The sequence below is a fragment of the Pimephales promelas genome, chromosome 1 (assembly GCF_988280905.1).
Source record: "Pimephales promelas chromosome 1, fPimPro1.hap1.1, whole genome shotgun sequence".
Lineage (NCBI taxonomy): Eukaryota > Metazoa > Chordata > Actinopteri > Cypriniformes > Leuciscidae > Pimephales > Pimephales promelas.
Genome location: NC_142769.1, coordinates 33,523,939 through 33,528,797, shown reverse-complemented (window position 1 = coordinate 33,528,797; position 4,859 = coordinate 33,523,939). Strand labels below are relative to the sequence as shown.

Below are 4,859 nucleotides of genomic sequence, written 5' to 3'. Positions count from 1 at the left end.
TGGTGAAGTGAAAGCACCCTGGCAGTGTCTGTAGAGTGTCTGTAAAAATGATGAAAGAAGGCTGTAAATCCAACAAGGCCAAGCAAACGAGGCTTTCCGAGGCTTTGAGAATCCATCTTCATACATCAGATATGACATCACCCTTTTTTCCACAAAATGTTTGCCGTTTGTTTTTCGTGGAATGTGTGGTTCATTAATGCCTTGGGCTTTATGAAAGTGGACAGAGTATATAAGCGTGAGCTCACTGCTGTTCACCCTCTGACTCTCTCTACAGGGGCCTTCACAGGAAAGAGAACGAGTAGCACATCCTGATGCCGAAGCAGAGCAGCTCCTGCTCGGTCACACGACCTTTCACGACCTTTCGTCATCACTCAGACATCCTCTTTAGGTAATCGGCATGTGGAGCTGAGACCTGTCTCTGAGAATTAAGAACTCCAGTATAAAGAAAGCACCCTGTTTGCAGTGGCCTGTCAGACACACCTCCAAGACAAATTGAAGAGAGAAGCGTGCAGAGTGACCATCTGCAGTGTCTGCTTTTGTCTAAAGAGAGGACGGCACCATTTGTGGTTTTGCAATCTGGCATAACACACAAGTGTGTCATTACAAAAGAGAGAAAAATACAAGCATTTCTAAACAAGTTACCAATAAAGGAACAATGAAAATGTATTTATACAAAAAAATATATATACACAAAAAATCTGTTTCCACCCATTTCATTTGTCACAATAATAACGGGATTCATTCTTGATTCTAGATGTAATGGGTTTTCAGAGTTTCAACTCAGCAAATAAACGTAAGTTTTTAATAGTTTATTGGCTTGGTTGAAATTGTTTTTACAGTGCAAAGGATCAGATTTCCATTTATATTATTTTCAGCATCTTCGAGGCAGTGTTTAAATGTTGCACTTGATTTTTTTTATTCTTTTGAACACACAAAACTATTCCATTACCGTGCGATGATCAGCCAGTTGTTTTATAGTCAAGCTTACATACTTTATTATTACATAATGTAATAATAAAATTAGCATCATTTATTTATTTTTTAAAAGAGGTTTTAATCGTTTTTTAATACCATGTTTGTCTTCATCCACTCAATATGTTTAATACATGTAATAAATTGTCTAGTGTCATTCTGTAATTTTTATTTGAGCATTGTCCAGTGTAAATGTAACGAGTGTTTTGTAGCTTTCAGGGGCTTTTAAAACTAATGCAGTCCTTTAATGACAGCCCCTATAATGTTTGCTGCCTTTTAAGTGAAGGAGTGACGGGCTTGTAATTTGAGAGTCTGACCGGGGGTATTATTACCTAAACCAGCAGAGAGTCTGAAAGGTCCAGATGTTGAAACAGACACAAGGAAGGACACGGCGAGGATTTATGTGGCTCACGCCTGTTGATTTCGCCAAAGACCACAGGAAAGGGCACTGGAAAGTTGCATTCCCAAAGTGCGGACGTTTCAGTGTGATTTAGCTGTTTTCGTGTCGGGATTACTCGGCATTTCACGCTCTGGACATGCGTGGGGCTGGAGCAGGGGGGCGTGAGTGAAGTTTGAAGAGCCGTGCTTTAGGTAGGCTACTATTGACTGTGATAAGGCAGAGGTGGTTGATGATGGCTTTCCCTCTGTTCATCCTGACAGCCTGCCTGGTCTCACTGCGTCTTGGAGGAGCTTTCTTTTCGGGACCCCTCCACCCGGAGATGTCCAACGGCACTTTTCATCATTATTTCGTGCCGGACGGTTATTACGAAGATAACGACGATCCAGAGAAATGCCAGATGCTGTTCAAAATGACCGACAATCGCAAATGCACCCTGGACGAGGACCAGGACTCAGTGATCCGGGACGATTTCACCATCATTAAGCGGCACATCGAGGACGCGGCGCGTGTCCTCGAGGGCATTGGGAAGAGCATATCCTTCGACCTGGACGGAGAAGACAGCTATGGGAAATATCTGAGACGGGAGACGACCCAGATCACCGAGGCGTTTTCCAGCTCCGAGAAGTCTCTGCTGGAGCTGGAGGTGAAATTCAAACAGAGTCAGGAAAACGAGCTGAAAGAAGAGCACAAGATCAGCGACGACTTCCTCAACATGATCGTGCACACGCGCGACGTGTTGAAGGAGACACTGGACATCTCGCTGGGACTGAAGGACAAGCACGAGCTGTTGTCACTCATCATCCGGAGTCACGGGACCCGGTTAAGCCGCCTGAAGAACGACTATATGAAGGTGTAGAGGACTGTTTGTCTGTCTTCAGTAAACAGGCAAATCTCAATCTGTCTCTAGCCTATGGCAAGGCGTTTTAACATTCATTTCTTAAAATTAACTAGTATGCCTACTGTTGTACTTATTTTTGGAAGGCCAAATTAGCCTACTATAATAGCACCAACTGTTATATTTTTAGTTTGCATAGAAACCATTCATTATAGGTTTCGATTATTAAAAAGTCTCAAACAGTAGGCTAACTATCGAAATAGTCCTGCTTTATATGTACTGTAACCTACTGTAATTATTCAAGGCAAACACCTATCCTGAGACACAGTTGTTAGCAGCTACAAGTAGCCTATACAATCTCACTAGTTTGAGCAAACACTGGCCTAATAAATGGTCACAGTTTGTATTTAATTATTAGCATATTAAACTAGAATATAGGCTAGGCTATTTCATTTACAAGAACAAAAGGAATAGTTAATTGCAAAACAACAACAACAACAAAAACTCACTAGTCAAAAGTGAAAAGTTGATATCCACAGAATCGCAGATCCCTGTAGAATTCACTGGAGGAAAAATCAGAAAATATTCATAATTGTCACTATCACAATAGTGAGTAGAAAATAATAAAAAATGTAAAATTTATTAGTAACTAAAAATAAGTACTAGTAACAAAAATATAGGCTACTACTCATTTTTAAGGAATAATGTTTTTCTCTGTAGCTATTGGCAAAAATGATGCAGCTATTTTGCAATAAATGAAAGCCAGTAGTCACTTAATAGCAGCAATCATACATGATGGACAGCCATTAAATGCTTTAAACTTGGCAATATTACTGCCATTGAGTCTTTAATGACATTTGCAGCTTATTGTAATATGACTGGGATCTCAGTCTAACCAATATGGAGGTTTTACCTCTAAGAGGAGACATACAAAACACTGAGTTAGTTTCAGTGTTAGGCTTCTTACTATTTTCTCAGATAATGGCTGTGTTTGTGGAAACATTTTGCTCATTTGCATTGGCATTACTTGAATGTTTCAGAGAAAATTCATGTTGGCTAAACAGAAGGAATATAGTTTTCATTGTACAAATGTTATCTGTCATAATCATATTTACATTCTTTTAAGAGCATGTACATGGAATCGTTTTTTTTCTGACAATCCTCCAAAAGATATATGGCATGAACATATTAAAAACATACATTTTATTATGATTGCTTTCTATGATATATTCGGAGGAACACATTTGCTCTTCCTTGTAAATTTTTTGTTTTGTGTGTCCTAAGAAATCTATATATTTTATAACAAGCTTTTAAAATATTAAACTGTGAGTGTTTATATTTATGAAAAAGCTTAACAGTATTCATTTTATGAAACTATGCACGTTGCATCAAGTATTCTTGTGATCCTCTGAGAAGTAATGGGAAAAGAACCATCTGGGATGACATATTCCAGACAAACCAAGATGACTGCGGGCAGGAATATTGGACATAAAGCGTGAAGTTCCATGAGATATATGTTGTGTATATTGCTTTTGTAATAAAAATATTCAAGGTTTGTGTGTGTTTGTGTGCTAGAAGACACATTATTTTAAAAATATAACATGTCAAAAAAGATTTGAAGAAATTGTTCACAGAAAATAGAAAGTTACCTTTATGTTGTTCCAAATCTATTACTTCTTTCTTCTTTGATCTTTCTTTCTGATTCACAAAAATGATTAATTCTCAAATTGGTCTGATCTGGTTTTCAAGAATGACTCAATGATCCAGTTAACGGCTTACTGTAGAGGGCGATTGTTAGTGAATTGTGAATTTTGGTCTGTTTTGTAAATCTTTGTTTTGTAATATTTATGATACATTTATTGTGCTTCTGAGTTTATTTTAAATATTTGAAGCTTTCCAAAATAATTCAAACATTTATGTCAACACTATTCAGAGTTCTTAAAACTTTGAATTTGCGAATTTATCAATTAACAGATAAATAAGACAATATTCAGAAATACAATATAGTTTTGCCATAAACTATTTTGTGATAGGCTCAATGATTTTGAATGCACCGTTTAATGCAGAACTATCAAGGAATTAGTAGGCATGCAGGTCTCACTTAGCCTAATGTTAAAACAGCTGTTGGAGGACACCAACCTTCCAGATGCAATGGGAGTTGGGAGAAATACAATAGAGACCTATTTGTAGACCTCTGGTTAAATTGTTGAGATTGGTATGTTGTGTACTGTATGTTGTGTTATTTATATATATATATATATATATATATATATATATATATATATAATTTATTTATTTTTTTTACATAAAAGTTGATTCAACATTATTGTGTAATCAGAAACGATCTTCAGCACAATCATTACTGCTGGTCTTCAAATAACCTTACTTTATAGGCTACTGTAGCCTAATGCAGTTTATATAGGCTATATGTTAACAAATGTGTGGAATATCCATTTAAATAGGCCCTATGTATAATAGCCCAATCCAAATTACAGTTCCAATAAAATTAGTTACAAAAACAAGCATTGAAAAGAACAGTTGTTGAGCAAAGCCGCACGTAATTTTGGCAAAGAGTCAGATCCAATGCAGCGCGCGCACACACACACACACACACACACACACACACACACACACACACACCATATCATGCTG

The 4,859-nt window shown here is 37.2% G+C and overlaps 1 protein-coding gene across 1 annotated transcript; it reads left to right on the top strand.

Annotated features, from left to right (window-relative positions):
* The first annotated feature begins 1,305 nt into the window (after positions 1-1,305).
* Positions 1,306-3,770, top strand: fibinb (fin bud initiation factor b). Its single transcript, XM_039688478.2, has one exon. It carries the CDS (start codon positions 1,602-1,604, stop codon positions 2,226-2,228), a length of 627 nt encoding a protein of 208 aa, XP_039544412.1. The 5' UTR covers positions 1,306-1,601; the 3' UTR covers positions 2,229-3,770.
* Positions 3,771-4,859: the final 1,089 nt, after the last annotated feature.